This window comes from Dendrobium catenatum, unplaced genomic scaffold, assembly GCF_001605985.2.
Source record: "Dendrobium catenatum unplaced genomic scaffold, ASM160598v2 fragScaff_scaffold_650, whole genome shotgun sequence".
NCBI classification, from domain to species: domain Eukaryota; kingdom Viridiplantae; phylum Streptophyta; class Magnoliopsida; order Asparagales; family Orchidaceae; genus Dendrobium; species Dendrobium catenatum.
Genome location: NW_021319112.1, coordinates 132,799 through 148,678, shown reverse-complemented (window position 1 = coordinate 148,678; position 15,880 = coordinate 132,799). Strand labels below are relative to the sequence as shown.

The 15,880-nt window shown below is 34.6% G+C and overlaps 1 protein-coding gene across 1 annotated transcript in view; it reads right to left on the bottom strand.

The window, feature by feature from the left end:
* Positions 1-8,326, bottom strand: part of LOC110109947 (protein trichome birefringence-like 35) — a 26,958-nt gene extending 18,632 nt beyond the window's left edge. Inside the window, exons 1-2 of the mRNA XM_020841177.2 lie at positions 8,017-8,326; positions 7,534-7,804 (exon numbers count right to left, since the gene is read on the bottom strand). Of these exons, the coding sequence (XP_020696836.1) occupies positions 7,534-7,804; positions 8,017-8,218 (473 nt within the window). The 5' untranslated portion in view covers positions 8,219-8,326. The remainder of the gene's footprint in view (positions 1-7,533; positions 7,805-8,016) is intronic.
* Positions 8,327-15,880: the final 7,554 nt, after the last annotated feature.

The following is a 15,880-nucleotide window of genomic DNA, read 5'->3' as shown; positions in this document are numbered from 1 at the left end:
AATAGAAAATTATCAGGATGTTGGAAAATGTTGCTTCAGTACAAGTAAAGCTTTGTAAAGTTGTTTTATTCGATTTCTGGTAATTTGGTATTTTTCGGGAATTGTGCATTTTTGCAAAGACTTCTGTCTACTATACGATATTTTCAGGGGTTTTCGACATTGAGCTAGATTGTGTTTATTGATCGCAATACCTTGTGGATATGCATATGAATATGGATATGTGATTGATATACTGTTACTTTACTGAAAGACAAGTGAAGACTAGTTGAACCGTTGGTTGGAGATTATTCAGCCGACGGGCACAGAGTGACGACTCTTATTGAGCCAACGGATACGATTAAAAAATATTAAATACAAATTAGGCACACATGTCTTACATATTTTATGATTTTTTTTTAATATAATTTCTTGTATTTAAAATTTTTATTTATTTAAAATATAAAAATAAATATCTTATTTCTATCCACAACACCAAATCAATCGCCCGCACTCAATACCCCACTCATTGAATATTCTCATTTTCATTTCTCGTTGGCGGGTCACGACTTTAGTTTCACAATAATGTCTGATGTCATCTCAACATCGAAGTCTGACATTGTTACAACATTGATATTTCAAAACTATCTCAATATCAAAGTTTGACATTGTCTTAACATTAATGCTCGACACTAGCAATTTCAACACCTACAACTTGACAGGTCATCTTTGTCCAACGTCGTCTTAACATCGATGAACAGTGCCCTCTCAACATCGACAATAGACGCCCTCTTGACATCGACGCACGATACTTACTGCATAACATCGATGCTTGACTCTCAATAATATTGTTGCCTCCTCTCTCGATGCCTGATACACAACATCGACGTCTAACTCTTAATATCCTAATATTAATCATTTTAAGCAAAAATTATAATTAAATGACTTATTATTTCTAAATTATTTTTAATATTACACTTATTCAATTTTTATACGCTATTTTTAAAATATAAAAATTATAATATTATGGCTAACCCGTGTCCTATATTTTCATAATTGACGTGCCCCGTGTACGTGCCATGTCATATCTATGTCGCGGTGTCCGTATCTGTGCATCATAGCTCATCGATAGTCCCTCCTTATTTCTTCGCCTTTTCTCTCCGCACCTGAGGAAGAACCTTCACACAAGTACTCCAATACCACAAGTTTATTAGAAAAGAAGCATCAAAGCATACTCTTTGCATGCAAAGGATATCCATGTTAGAGCTAGTGAAATAATTAGTAGATTTTGGCAAAAATCAAATAGGGTTTGAAATTCATCATATAGATGACATTATAAAGGTGCCAATAGGCGAGGTGGTGGCTCACTATCATTGACTTCCCAGATAGGAAGTTCACCACCTTGGTTTCCTCTTCATTTAGTTCAAGACACCGTTGCCTTGCTTTTAAGGAAGGGGATTAGAAAATTCAGCAGTAGATGAATACAAATTTGGCCTTCCAACCCAAAGCTTATTTACTAGCTCGCTTGTCTACATCAGCACAGAGAAAAAATGCAAGCACCCATCCTTGAACTCCACTGCAAAGACGTGACAAAACAATGTGATCATCCACGACAGCTTGTGGACTAGGAGCAAAGAAATGACACTCATCACTGAGTTTGATAGTATCTGCACAAGGATGAGTCTAAAAAAGTTGAGGATTTCATCTAATACGTGACAAAGAGGTAGCCAAAGCCCCAAGTTAAAGTGGTCATAAGAGAAGAAAATCGCCTCCTTGTAGAAGGTGTTAAGGTGCTTGTCCTCAACGTGGGCGCAAACTAGCAACTCCATACTCACATAGTAGTATCTAAGGAATATAGTGTTGGCATAGAGTGTGTCACCCTCGACGATTGCTAGCAAATGGCATTCATGAAGACAAAAGTGCATTAATGCAAATTGGCCATTATAGCTATTAACACTCGCTCGGGAAGCAAGGTGAAGTGGGAAACTGCAATTGAAAGCTCATGCCCATATAGGCCTGACCAAGGGATATTTATAAGAGATGAATATGACACAATTATCAAGGTACTAGTCACATCAACAATTAATGCTAAGATTTCACCCATATTTTCATCATTACCCAAGATAAAATAGATATTTTAACTCTCCCACACGAGTGGTCATTGCCAAAACACATTTCAAATGTAACTAAGCATTACATGCAATAAATTTTACTAGAAATCTCATCTCACAAAGAGATCGCCACTGGTATGTTTAGAATCGTAGCCAACTCATCACATTCTTAAAAAAACTCACCACTCAATGGTAAATTATTAACCTGTCATAATGTCAAATAAAAAACTTAGAGCTTCTTCTCACCGGAATTATAAAATTTAGAGTATATATAAAATTAATACCGTAATAATAAAGGTAAAGTAGCTGCAGTACATGAAATTGACACAAAGATGCTTGCCTTAATACTAAAATTTTATTACTAATCAAAATTTTACAAAATTTTTTACATACATAGAAAAATAAAAGTGGAGTGAAACTATTTTGCACCACCAAAAATCATACACACTACAGCAAATGCCCTCAACAGGTAACAACCGTAACTCAAATAGATACTTCAAAAGAAATCACTCCCCTTCAATGAATAAACTCACCTGTAGGAAGCTGCGAGTTGCCACCATCTCAGCTTATAGGGCCGTAAAATCGTTTTGAAGTTGGGCATCCATCTCTGCAGCAATGTTCTTTTAAGATATGCCACCTCCCTTGCTGGAAATACACTGTAGGTTAAGAGCTTTCTCCATAACACTGAGTCACTCAACTAAGGCTGCTAGTGTGATCAACCACTATGCTGGAATTCCAACACCTAAAGAACTCAATGAAAGCAAAAAGGATAGCACTACATACGTCACAGCCTCCTTGGTCATTGGGGTCTCCTAGGTAGCAAGCTTCTCTACTATTCTTCGATCGTCCCTTACTCCAAACATGTTGGTGAGAGCACTCGTCATTGTGGGAGGTGCTCCTATGATCAATAATGAAATATTAAAAACAGAGAATTCCTTATCCAAAAATTTTAGGGACTCCAAGCAGTCTATTGTTCAGGATAGTCATCTTTATGTAAAAGCTAGTAACCCACTATGCAAATGCCAGCACCTCGAACTCACTCGGTGCATGACCAAGTAACTCATTTGAGGAGAGGCACACTATGGGCTCGCTGGTGGAGGGAAATGCTTATCCACAAGATAAAATTTTCTCTAAGGATTGGGGAAGCAGCCAACTCAGTTCCATCCGAAGTCATTGCAACCTCGTTGGAGGCCACATCTTCAGTAGCAGTTGCCTCCACTGTGAAGCAAATGCAAACTCTCTTCGCCATGCTAGTCGTCAAGGGAATGTTATCAAAACTTGAGGAGAGAGCCATTCTCCTGTGACTCACCCCTACTTTAACTTTTGTGGCAGACTCTGATGGGTCCATAGCTTTAGTAGGTAGCATCGTGAGCACCTTCATTGTACATGGTTCAAACTTCATTCTCTTCACATGGGAGAAAGCGATAGATGGTCTGAGGACCCGCCTCGGCACCCTACCATACTCATTGAGGGGTTAGGGTGCCTCTTAGCCCTATCGTCCTACGAGAAGCAAACTGCTACCCTTCTCACTTAGTTCTCAACAAAGCCAATTCGGTTGGGTTTGTCCTCTCTTCCTCGCAACATGTTAAAATGTTCAAACGTGTAAGAGCATCAACCACTAGACCACTACTTATAGGAGAAAGAAATGAGTGACATCATATAACTGTTATCATGAGAAATCGGCAAGATACCTGAAGCTACGGTTAAAAAAAAAAAGACTGTATTTTTTATTAACAACTATTTTGAATGTTTGGTAGATATAATAAATGCTCGTTCAAAATTCACTTGTCATTTTAACACTCTCCCTACAAAGGGCCAGACGAATCAAGAAACTAAATGTTACATGCCTTCTCAAGTGCCTCACGATTATTTAACAGGACCCAATAGGAAAACTTAGACTCAATAGGGCCCAACAGTGAAGACTTGTCTAAGAATGGTCGCCTTCAACCATTGTCACAACTAAGAAAATTCGCTACCTCCTTAGCTATCACATTTCTGACAGCTAAGAAATGACCCAACTTGGTAAAGATATCCAAAGAAAGTCGCCACTCTGAGAAAACCTCAGGGTTCATATAGTATTTCCCACACTTGCAGGACTCGTCTCTCAGATAGGAGAAACTCTCTTAAAGTGGAATTTTTATTGCCTCAGGTTACCTGATGTAGCGCTACATCAGGTAGCCAATAAATAGGCGACACGTGCTCTTATTATTTACCGCGAGACCCGACGACCCGACTCAGACCGGAATTCGGGATTACTATGTTCGCGTATTGCTCGGTATTTGCTCGGTATTACTATATATTACTCGGTATTGTTTGGAATTAACGAAAAATACCGCTTTGTGAAGACCAATACCGAGCAATACCTAAAAGAACTCGGTATTGCTCGGTATTGTTCTTCCCCTTTGCCGACCGACCGCAAACAGGCGGTGAAATCACTCCGACAGCTCACCAAACAAAGCCGATCCTTCCGCGCTCTCATCGGCGAAGACCCTACCGCCATTTCCCAACTTCTTTCCATTTCTATCCGCTGCCGGTGCGAAGCCATGGCGAAGAGAATGCATGTAGTAATGTGATTGTGCTGGAGGACTGGAGATTGGGCTAGAGTGATGAGAGAGAAGAAAAGTGGAGATAAAAGAGAGCGAGAGGCTAGGTTCACGGTGAAGGAAGTGACATCGAGTGGAGCTAGCAGCTTTGAATTTTATTTATATAAGAAAATAGATTTGAAGTTTATTTCTTATTTCTGGCATTATAGAAATCATCAATTTCAGACCCTACCGCCATTTCCCAACTTCTTTCCATTCTATCCGCTGCCGGTGCTGATCACGAGCTCAGGGAAGATGCCGTTACCGCATTGCTCAACCACTCCATCCATGATGCCAAAAAAAAAAACGCATTGGAGAGAGCAATGGCGTCTCCCTTCTCATCGAATCGATGAATTCGGATGCCACAATGAACACCCATGGTACGCCACCGCCGCCCTGTTCACCCTCTCTGCTCTGGACTCCAACAAGGTGCAGATTGGCAAATTGGGCGCAGACGGGAAGCCCGGCTGCCAAAAAGGATGCAGCGTCGACGATCTTCAACCTCTGCATGCTGAAGGCCGGTGCAGTGGATGATACCGAGCAAGCAATACGCAATACCGAGCTTTAATTGCGGAGATCGCCAGCAGAGGTTGAAGATACCAAGCAATACGCAATACCGAGCAATACGCAAACTCCAGGATTTCGGTCCGAGTCGAGTCGCGCAATAAAAAGTAAGAGCACGTGGCGCCTGTTTATTGGCTACCTGATGTAGCGCTACATCAGGTAACCTGAGGCAATAAAAATTCCTTAAAGTGACTCGCCATCACCTCAATCAGATAGGCAACAATGGAACCCACTAACTCATCCACAAGGAAGGGTTATCCCAACGAAAACACAAACTCACTTCCTCATGCTCAACTAAACATGAATTTCACAACCCCAACAATTCAAGTTACTTCAAATAAAAAAAACAAGAACTTCATACAAGAGGTCGCTAACATTGTCAGAGGATTCGTCGATGGTATTCTTTCCAACTAAACCCATCTAAGGACTTGTTTTCATCAACTCACCCAAGAAAACTCAACACATGGTAACGCACCCCAAGTCTGGAGAGTTGGGCCATAAAACAAATACCATTTCATGTACTTACTAAAGCAAGACACGTGTCTGGGGTGGTCAATATTAGATCTCATTTATCATTGTACCTTTTTTTTTTAGCCTTTGCCTTTGCCCCAAGATCCCCATAAATAATGGGTGAAAATGCACATTTTGGATCTTTTGGTACATCCTAGAAGTTCTACTAAGCTAGTAAAATACTTTACTCCCAAAAAACCTCTTTTTCCTTCCATACTCACCACAGGTTCTTGGGTTCAACTCTCTTAAACTTACTTGCTTGAAAGATCAGTATCATTCGCGTACAAGTTTGGATCTAACAAGTTCACTTATAGGAGGTTAATGATTGGTGTGCATTATCAACCCATTACTATACGAATAAAAATTAAACCTAAAACCTTCATGGTCAAGAGTTATATAAGATTATAAAGACGTCCCCTTTATGGTCAAAAGGTATATAATGACATCAACCACGTAGTACTTTGTCCTAATAAGTAAAAAGGTGGCTTCAATAGAATACCAATCTAAACTCCCGTCAATCAAATATAGTATCTTCTTTATCCTAATAGGTCTCACAGTTTTGTCCTCTTAATATAATTGCTCAGGAAGTCACCCATCATAGAAGTTCTCCAACACAAGCATGCTTAAGTTTAGAGTTTCTAATAAAGCTAAAATCATAAATGTACATCCATGACTGCTTGTGCAAGTAGCTTCTCACAGGTATATTATAGGTAACATTCGAGTCGAGCCGAAGGACACTCTCCTCTTTCAGGATGGTCCGTTCGCTGAGCTCTCTTAAGAGCTCGGAAGGAGCTTATTTCTGTAGCACGGTGGACCTCCTCCAACCACTTCCTCCAAGAAACTGCCCTCCCCGATGGGGGTGACCTCAAAAGTTCCATTCTTAGTTTGACAAATCCTTATTCATCTTGGCCAAAACCAAGTCTCCCATGCGAGACCTATAAAAAATCTAGCTAAAGACAGATATCTCTCTCATGAATGGATCAACACCTAGCTCAAAGATCAAAGTCAAATCATCACTCGCCCCCTCTCGCTCTAGCGAGGAGACCTTGGACCAGCTTCCTACCTCATGTCAACTTGATCTCCAGTTGCTCATAGGTACATCTCACCCGCATCATCTCATACAAGATCGCCACACTCAGCATAGTTGGTCGAGCTACATCAAAGATCAATAATACAACTATTGTATCCCGTATATATTCTACTGTAACTCTACAAGCCCTATAAATAAGGAGAGAAGGTGTAAAAGAAAAAAAATGACACAAGACGACAAGAGAAAAACACATAAACGAAGACAACAAAAGGCGACACAACGGCAAAATTGAGAGAAAGAGAGAGATGTTTTGTTTTCTATAGTTTAGCTTAAGCGCTACATAATAGAGCTCTCATCACCTTTCATTCTTGTATTTATGGTTGAGATGATAAAAATTTTGTCCAAATCTACTCTTTCTCTTCCCCCCTTTCTATTTTGTCTTCATCATCCTCACACACAAGTCCTCAAGATTACAAGTTGGTGCATAAAATAAGCCCTAGTATCATCCGCAGGACAAATCTGGATTCAACTATTACACCAAAAGATTTCTTGTTATTTAAGAGTTTGATTTCATTGTACTTAAAGATATAACGCCTAGTTTGCCATGACGCCTCAAAAACCTACTCAGTTAGCCCAATTCACATTCAACTCATGCTAAGTAGTGATGCATGCCCATCGACCTCTGGAAAAATCAATATGCAATTCTCTACATTAATGAGAATATAAGGCTCCAAATAAAACAAGTAGGAAATTTCCATACCTCTTCAAGTTGCAACCATGGGGCTGCCATCGCATTCTCTGGTACTCCACATCTGGCCGGCCGTGTTTAGTGCAAGCTAATTGATCCGACATATATGGACAACCACCCTCATCGTACAGTGGATAGGATACATTGTCATAAACCCATCTCCCAGTGAAAATATCACATTTTCTCTGACTGTTCTCCCTTCGCTGCTGATTTCTCGTGGAGGAGCTTAGCCTTCTCTTATAACTGCGAGAAGAAACGCATGCCTTAGCCCAATCCGAATCACCTGAAACCAGACCCCCAAAGAAAATATCTCAACAATCTCATCCAAGGAAATCCAGAAAGCGTACGAAACCGGTATCCATTTGACGGTTTTAAAGAACACCTAAAACGCTCAAATTTCGCAACAGTGTTTCGCTTTGTATTAATGGCATCAGAGTACAAAGGAACCAATCATTGTTTTCGAGGCATGAATTAAAATTTTTCAAAGAAACAAACCTAAAACCCTCGTTGATTTGTAGTTGGATGAGTTGGTGGTCAGATAGGTGGGAAATGAAGGGCGTGTGGCGGAATCTTCGTCCTGCATTCCCCCATGGATTCTGCTGTCGGTCTGATCATTGAGAAGAGAGAAGAGAACGAAGACCGAGAAGATAGCGAAGTAGAAGAATTGCAGAGCCCTTCTTCTACTCCACTTCAGCATTGCGGAGGACAAACAGAAGAAGGCTGCTTCGCTTTTTTTAGATCGAAGCTTCTCCCCTACACTCCAAAGCCTCGGTTGTTTAGAAAGCCTTCAACCAGTTTCCTACTTGATTTATTTTCTTAGGCTTTAAGATAGGATTTAGTATATCTAAATACTTATTTAGTAAATTTTAAGAGTAAATTTAAAAATTATTTGTCGTCATAAATATTAATTTTTGTTTCTTAATAATGAATGATAAATTATTATAGAATTCTAAGTTAGGACTTTAAAGATATAATTCTCTTTTTAAATCAATAGACCGTCACTTTTTTTTAATATTTTTTTTAATTTCGATAAAATATTTAACTATTTTATAAATTTGTTAATGATAAGATTTAATTAATAAAAAATTGAAATAAAATTTATCAAAAGATACCCGTTAATCCAATAATATATATATATATATATATATATAATCCACTAAAAATTTGCCACATGAATTGCACTTTGAGTAAAAAAAGTGCAGTCAAAAGCGCAGGTATATCGCAGGTAAAGTACAAGTAAAACGCAGTCAAAATGTACCTAAAGCGTACAGTCAAAATGCATTCCCCGTGCCAAGTTTTTATTGGATGACCGGACCTAATAATTTGCCGACATGTGCAAGACCCGCAGTTATTTTCTCCCCACTTAAGAGGTCGCGCCGCATGAGAAGGGATTTGAACATGGGTTGGGGGTTCCCAATAATGCTTGCCCACAAGCCCAGCTAAGCTCGATGGGGAGCTTAAGATTCCGTTTGAGATTATTTTGTAACTGTTTTTTAAAATAATTTTGTTGAAAAAATTTTATTTAAAATTTCTTTAAAAACCTATAAAAAAACTGTCCCATCAGTTAAAAAAAAACAAAAACAAATGTAAAACAATCAGTATTCTACAGTTGTTAACTAAACAAAATCACATGCATCTCGCATTAGTCGTAAGCTAGCGGGGATGACGCCGGAAATACGGAGGATGAAGACCGCAAAGGCTACAAAAATAAAGTAATAATTTTAGGTTGAATCGAATTTATTGAAAGAAAAATAGGATGCTTAATATATTTCTTTAATTTTATTTAAAAAATAAAAGTGTGATGAAAATTGATGATTCTAATTTTTCAACTTTAGAAAATAAGCTGAACCGTCCATTAATTTTCACCATCAACAAATGTATATATCTTTGAATTCTATTGTTGTATAAAATTCAAGTATAGGGTTAAAATCATATTTTTCTATGAATTTTTATAATAATTAATGAATAAATGGAGTATGCAAAGAGCCGTGAGAATATTGAAAGTTAATCTTGCTTTTTGACTAATGACAGTCGTATAATATTGTTATAATTTTTTATTTACAGTTTTAGAGTGTCTAAAATTTTCATAAACCTTATTTGGAAAGAGTATTTAAGTTATCTTACTACTAAAATTCCCTTAAATATCTTTTTTTTTTTCTTGTTTGATTTTATAGTAGATGTGTTACCAAAAATCTAATTGAACGGGCATGAATATTGATGTGCATTTGAATTGATGACCATCCAATTTCGATTTTAAGAAATTTATAGTCAAATTAAAAGTTTCAAGAAGTTGAGCTCAATCATACCAAAAGTGATACAATCCAAGCCTGAATGAGCTCAAATCAAGGGCCTGAAATATAGTTGAGAGTTTAAGGATATTTATTAGATGTCTAAATATCTACAAATTTAACATGCTTATAATTGAATTGAGCGTATCAGTGAGAAATCCAACGAGAGTGTGATCTCTTAATTTGAACATCATTAAGGAACTTAGATGATGAATTAATGCTTCATGCTCAAGGGAATATATAGGTCGTCTCATGGAATGTTTGAATTTTCTCTTATATATATGTGCATGCTACTATTAATATCTATAAATTAGCCCTGACTCTCCACATGAGGAGGGTGAGGAGCTTGGAGCTGGGGCCTAATTTTTTATTAGAGATTCAAGAAATCTTAAAGTGAACCCTCGTTAACCGACTACTATTGTCAAACTTTTCGCTAGCCGACAACCACCGTCAAACCTCGACTAATCAACCACATGTAATGACCATCATATGGTGTTGAACTATCTAAGATAACCTAAGATGAAGCTTGTAAGGATTTTATGTCCTATTGGTCTAAATTATTTTCTGTAAAATATTTTCTAAACATTAATATTTCTAAGCTGATTTAAATGAAAATAAGACTAATTAGAAGGTGCCCTTGGGGACATGTTGGTGTTGGCAAGACAACACTATGACGTTGTCCTTTTTATTTTGAACAATAAAATTCAATTTTGGAGGCGTTGTGGCACTAAGTTTTTGGGTTCCGATGTAATTAGATCTCTCCTTGGGACCACTGCTGTCACAACCCAACCCAATAATATTAACAAATGGGGCAGGCCCTTTTATGTTATTTTGCAATTGGTTGACCCCAAGATCTAAGTATGGAAAATTATTTAGATTTCTTGTCCATTTTTAAGTTTAAAACAAAACAAACCACAATGTTGCTAAAAAAAATTTAGTTTACAAAAAATAACTCATCCATAAAATTTCTTTCATTTATCATCAAATCTACATACAATAATTATAACAACAACAACAACAAGCCTTTATCCCACTACGTGGGGTCGACTACATGAATCTTTTTTCTCCATTGTGTCTTATTAAAAGTCAAATCCTCATTTAAATCTAATAAAGAAAGGTCATTCCTAATATTTTCTAACCAAGACTTTTTAGGTCTACCTCTACCATTAAATATTACACTACAGTACATTGACTATAGGCCAGAATACAAAACATAGTAGATTAAATAGTTAGTCATGATTGTACAAAAATTCAAAAAAAAAAGTACCTATATAAACTCATATCGGATCCTAAAAATTGCTACTTAGCATGCTCTTTCTCTTTTGTAGACCCTGAAAGCAGAAAGTGGAACAATTATGAGCTAATACAACTCAACAAGCTTCATTCAACTATCTAAATTTTTAAAAGAATCTGCTATTAAACATTTAATTGAGTGTTAAAAGTAAATAATAAATCACTGTGCTGGGCAGAATAGTAATTACAGATATAAGGAATTCAAACAACATTGCTAGAAAAATAATTAAAAAAGCAATCCATATCGCAGAGAAAAACATAGCAGATCTTCCTCAAGCTCTTATGCCTCTTATTAAATAAAAAATTAGGAAATTCTAACAGTTATGACTCTTAACATATAGAGTTTATTGTATTATGACCCTTATGGCTCTCGTTAAGTAGAATTCAGAAAATTCTAATACTTATGACTCATAATGTCCAATAATAGATTAGAGTGTGCGTATATCACCAGAATGTGCCCTTGGCATTAGAATATACATTTAGCACCAAAATAAAACATCCTCCATCCACTCTACTAGAGCTCCTGAAAATCATAAAATTTGATTCATTAAGCACGTAATTCATTGAATTGTAATAATAGGAATGTAAATAAACTTATTTTAGAAATTATCAAAATGTCATAATGTTAGGCAAAAAAATACAATATTGTGTAGAATTCACTATTTTAGAATGTAACAAAATTATCAGTGATTGTTCGAATACTATTTAAAGACTTTGTTGTAATATTTTATTATTCTTTAGAGTTAGTCTAATCAATTAAAATAGCATAATTATAAAACCCCATAGTATAAAATTTCTAGAAAAATACTTAAATATTCAAAATATTTGTCTATATAGCATACATAAAGTTACATGATTATAATTTTATAGGTGTAAAGTTATCCTCATATTTAGGCTACAAAAATATAAATTAAATCACAAAATTATAGAAATTTCTATATTTTGAAAAATAGAGATGGAGAAAATGTCACCTACCTCTATCCGAGCAACTTTCAGAACTAAGTCATCTTGCTTTCTCTCTCTAGAAATTCCTCTCTCTCTTACTAGTCAGTTGCCCCATTATAAATGGAAACCTTGTGCTGCTACATTGATTTAATTTAAAAATTTCCAGAGAGCTTAGTGTCGTAGCCCCACCTACCCAGCACTACAGCGCCTTTGGGGAAAATATTCATATTTCAAGAACATGCAATTAGATCCCCAATATCCACTTTAGAATATATGTAAACCTTCATATTTATACAAAACTCTTCCAAACACATGTAGAAGGGTTCAAAAATAGAAATTCAGTGAATTAGCTTTTTAAATCGAGTTAGAACATGTTGATTTATATACTGATCCCAAAGGTGTCACAACTCTTCCCTCCTCAAAAAAATATTATCGTCGATATTTCAAAACTTAAACTATTAGAATATATCAAGATACAACTACTTCTTCTCAGATTCCTTCTTCCAAGTAGACTCTCTTTTGATTATATTCTTCCACTGAACTTTAACCATTGGAATTTATTTATTTCTTAATTTCTTAACACCAAATCTATAATTATTTCTAGTTCATCTTTGTAACTCAGATTTGGATGAACCTTAACTTATTTTGTATAAATTCAATTTTGGGAATCAAATATCCACTTTCTCAGAAGTGACATATGAAATATGTTGTGAATGTTAGTCATATGATCTGGAAACTATAATTTTTATGGCATATTTTTTAATCCTTTCAATTACTTCAAAAGTTTGAACATATCTTGGAATCATCTTTCCTTCTTTCCCGCACCTGCTAATGCCTTTTATTAACCTAATTTTTATATATACAAAGTCTCCTACCTAAAACTCTATGGCTTGATGCTTGGCATTATAATATTATTTCTACCTATCCTACACAACTTTTAATCTATCCTTGATCAAATGAATCTTTTCAATAGCATCGTTAACTAAAACTGATCCAATCATATTCCTTTCATCCTCCTATGTCTAAGATAATTGGGTTCTGTACTTCCTACAATACAAAGCTTCATAAGGGGAAATATATATGCTTAATTAAAAGTTTTTATTATAAGAAAATTTGATTAGAGGGATATGATTCTCCTAACTATCACCAATATCTAGAACATATAATCTCATAATATTTTCTACAACTTGAATGGTCTTATCAGACTGTCTATTAGTCTAGCTATAGATGAAAGACCATAATAAAATTTAACTTAGTCCCTCAATTCTACTAAATATCCCTCTACAATCGAGAGGAGAACCTACCATCTCCATTAGAAATAACCACCTTTAAAATTTCATACTATCAAATAATCTCACGCATATACACATGTGTCAATTGATATACCAAATCATACTATCAAATCAAAACAAAATGAGTAGGCTTCATTAGACAGTCAACCATAACCCATTTAACATCATACCCTCACCTCATCCTGGGAAATCATATATCAAAATTCATTGTTCTTTCTTCCCATTTCCACTCCATCAGTGAAAATGACTGTAAAAAATCTCATATTTATTGATGTTCTACTTTCACTAACTAATAGGCTTCATATTTAGAAATAAAATCTACCATATTTTGTTTTAATCCAAGCTACCAGACTGTACCTGTCACGACCCGACCCGACGGGGACGGATCCCGCCCGAGCCGGATCGCGACGAGAGACCTTTCTTAACCAGGATCTGGCTTTGGATTAGGTTACTGAACTGATCTTTCAAATTCTTAACTCAACAGAAGCACACAGAACAACATATCTTTTTTTAATCCAAGCTACCAGAATGTACCTTCTAAATTGTTATATATTTTGTTACTTCATGGATAAATAATATAATTAGAATAATAAGCCTTATAATAGCCCATATTTTGATATTGCCAATTTTTTTGGGTGTCGTTATAACTCCAAATTGCAATCCATCTTCGCCATAGTATTTTGATCGTAGTATTTTACTTACATGAATTTTTTTTCATAATTTTTTAACATCGGTCAAAATCTTTAATAATTTGGTACCTATTGGTACAAGTAAGGATTTTAGGACTGTCAGGTGTCCATTTTGCAAACCGATTTTATCAATATTTTTTAAATAAAATGATTTATTTTTATGGATATTGTTTTGTAATTTTTAAAGTTCTAAAATGATTGAATTGAATTATTTATTAAAAGAAATTGGTAAAATAAATTATATAATAAAAAAATTATTTTAATAAAAATATCCAATGTCCCTTAATATAAATTTGTTAAATCCATTTTACTCTTTATAATTCAGCAAAAAGAGAAGAGTATTAGGGAATTAGAGAGATTTTTTAGGAGAGAGAAATTTGAAGCCTAGATTTGGAGGTTGTAGAGTAATTTTTGTCAATCGGATCAGTTGAGAGATTTACTCGTCTTGCTTTATGGAAGCTTTAGCTTATTTGTTATTTCAAAGATTTTATATTTTTGATATTTTTCTGATAAAAATTATGTTTTTATCACTGAAAAATATGAATAATTTTGTATTGGCAAAACTTTAACCGCGTAAATTTTTATATGTTATAGATATCATGAATATTAATATTTTAAGTATTTATTTAATATTTTTTACTGAGTGATTTAGAAAATACAGTTATTTTTGTCTGCCCAAAATTTTATTTTGACTTATAAAAATGCTAGTGTTGTACAATAAAAGTCTTAAAACATTATTTTATATAATTTTTGATATTTTGATAATTTTTTGAAAATGTGTATTTTTACCTAATAGGATTATTTGTTGTCTACTATTATGATATTTTGACATCTTTTTAATTAAGATCAATTATATATTATTTGTTGTAATGCAATGAAAATTGATTTTGATATGTACTTGAGTAATAGCTAGTTGCTATTACCTTTATAGTATTATGATAATAATATGCATGTTAAACAAATAAGTAAAAACTAGTTGACCTATTATTTGGAGACTGATTGACCTGTATAGGTAATAGGATGGTGGGACGATGGACTTTCCTTTAAATACTATGATTTGGTATTATCATCTACTAATTCATGTGATATATTAATTAGGTGTTATAAGGAGATCATTACTATGTTGATGGGCAAAGAGTGATGACTCTATTTATTGAGTCAATGGTTTACTAACACTGATACTAACACTAAAAATATCATGATAGTTAGGACTTCTACTTGTTTAGTTTTACTATTAAAATGCATGTTCTTGAGGCATTATTTTTATTATTATATAAATTTTATTACTACACAGATTTACTATCATTTTATTATTCTGCTGCTTATATTACTAGATTATTATTGTTACCGATTTAGATACTGATATATTATTTGATACTACTGCTTCATTATACTGATATTAAATATATGATATACTGAACACATAATATAGAATTCTTGAATAACATATGTATATTTATATATAATTTTATTACATTGATTTTATCTTGACAGTCTTTACCATTATTTTGATTTGATATTTTATATGATTTTTGTATTGATTAGTATTACTAATATGATGATTGTTTCATAACTTTAACACTAATACTAATTTATAACTTTATTAGCTTTTATAAGGTAGTTTATAGATTATAGTGCTACTATATTTGAGATTTATTGTTTCCATACTAATTTAATAATCATATGAATGCAACTATTATGATTTGATTATTGACATATATATTGCTCCTTTGTCATGCTTTAAATTCAGTTATAAGTTTTGGTGACATGCTGGAATTTTTAAGCTCATTATATATGGTTAAATGATTTTAGGTCAGGGTAGGAGAGTAGAAGTATGAAGCTAGTCATGATT